This window comes from Empidonax traillii, unplaced genomic scaffold (genome assembly GCF_003031625.1).
Source record: "Empidonax traillii isolate 1590-97213 ecotype Southwest subspecies unplaced genomic scaffold, ASM303162v1 scaffold3889:size10635, whole genome shotgun sequence".
NCBI classification, from domain to species: domain Eukaryota; kingdom Metazoa; phylum Chordata; class Aves; order Passeriformes; family Tyrannidae; genus Empidonax; species Empidonax traillii.
In genome coordinates, this window is record NW_020959082.1 from 1 (window position 1) to 1,069 (window position 1,069).

The 1,069-nt window shown below is 60.1% G+C and overlaps 1 protein-coding gene across 1 annotated transcript; it reads right to left on the minus strand.

The window, feature by feature from the left end:
• Positions 1–28: 28 nt before the first annotated feature.
• Positions 29–750, minus strand: LOC114072761 (zinc finger protein 528-like). Its single transcript, XM_027910616.1, has 2 exons — positions 293–750; positions 29–184 (listed from the first exon to the last, which is right to left on the minus strand). The coding sequence occupies exons 1-2, from the start codon at positions 583–585 to the stop codon at positions 94–96; spliced, it is 384 nt and encodes a 127-aa protein (XP_027766417.1). The 5' UTR covers positions 586–750; the 3' UTR covers positions 29–93.
• Between the last annotated feature and the right edge of the window lie 319 nt (positions 751–1,069).

Sequence of the window (1,069 nt, forward strand, 5' to 3'; positions counted from 1 at the left end):
TAAAGGGATTTAAAAGCCACGTGGATGGGCACTTGGGGACTTGGGTCAGTGGTGGTCTTGGTAGTTCTGAGGGAATGACTGGACTTGATGACCTCAGAGGTCTTTTCCAACCTCAGCAATTCCATGATTCTGTGAGTCTGTGCTTCCTACAGCTCCACAGCCTGTCTCACTACCACACAAGGGTCTGGATGGACACAGAAAGCAAATTCCTGTGCTGAAAAGAGGGAATTTCAACCCAGGGAGTTCAGTGTCCCTGTTCTCCACGAAGAAAAGGCACCGAGTGCTTACTAACCCTTCCTGCGCATCCCTGCCAAGCTCCAACCGCTGCCGGAGGGGACAGGGAATGGAGAGGATCATTTGAGAGCTGGAGAGATCCCAGTGAAAGGCAAAGAGGCAGAAAAGTGACCCCGAGAGAGCTCCCCGGGGCAAGCACAGCCTACACAGGGACACCAGCATCTCGTAGTTGCCTTCCATGACGCTCCGGTAGAGCTCCCGCTGTCCCTCGTCCAGCGTGTCCCACTCCTGCCGGCTGAACCGCACCGCCACCTCCTCGAACCGCACCGGCACCTGCGGCAGGGCTGCCATGTGGGAGAGGGCAGCTCCCAGACCCTCAGACACCCCCCCTCTGACCTCCAACAGCCCCAAAAGCAGCCCCTCAAAAGTCCCCCTGAGGAGTGCCCCGTGCTTATTCCCATTCCCATAAAGATCCCCCCTCCCAGTGGCTCACGGGATTCACCCCCGGTCTGCCGAGACCCAGCGGAGTCCCCTCCGAAGACACTCCCCAGCCCCCAGCCCCGTGGGCAGCCCCCCAGATTCACCCTCAGTCCCCTGAGGAGCCCCCCAAACCGCTCCCAAACCCTAAACAGCCCCACAGGCTCCTCCACCCAGGGCCCCACTCAACTTCCCACCATGCCCAAAGTGACTCTGGGCTCACTCCCACCCCCCAAGCAACCCCTCAGCCCCACAATAGCCCCGTTAAGTGCCCTCCCGACCCAAATCCATCACTCCTCGACACCCACCACCCCTCAAAGTTCCCCCCAGCTCGCCTCCAGCCCCCACAATGGTCCAT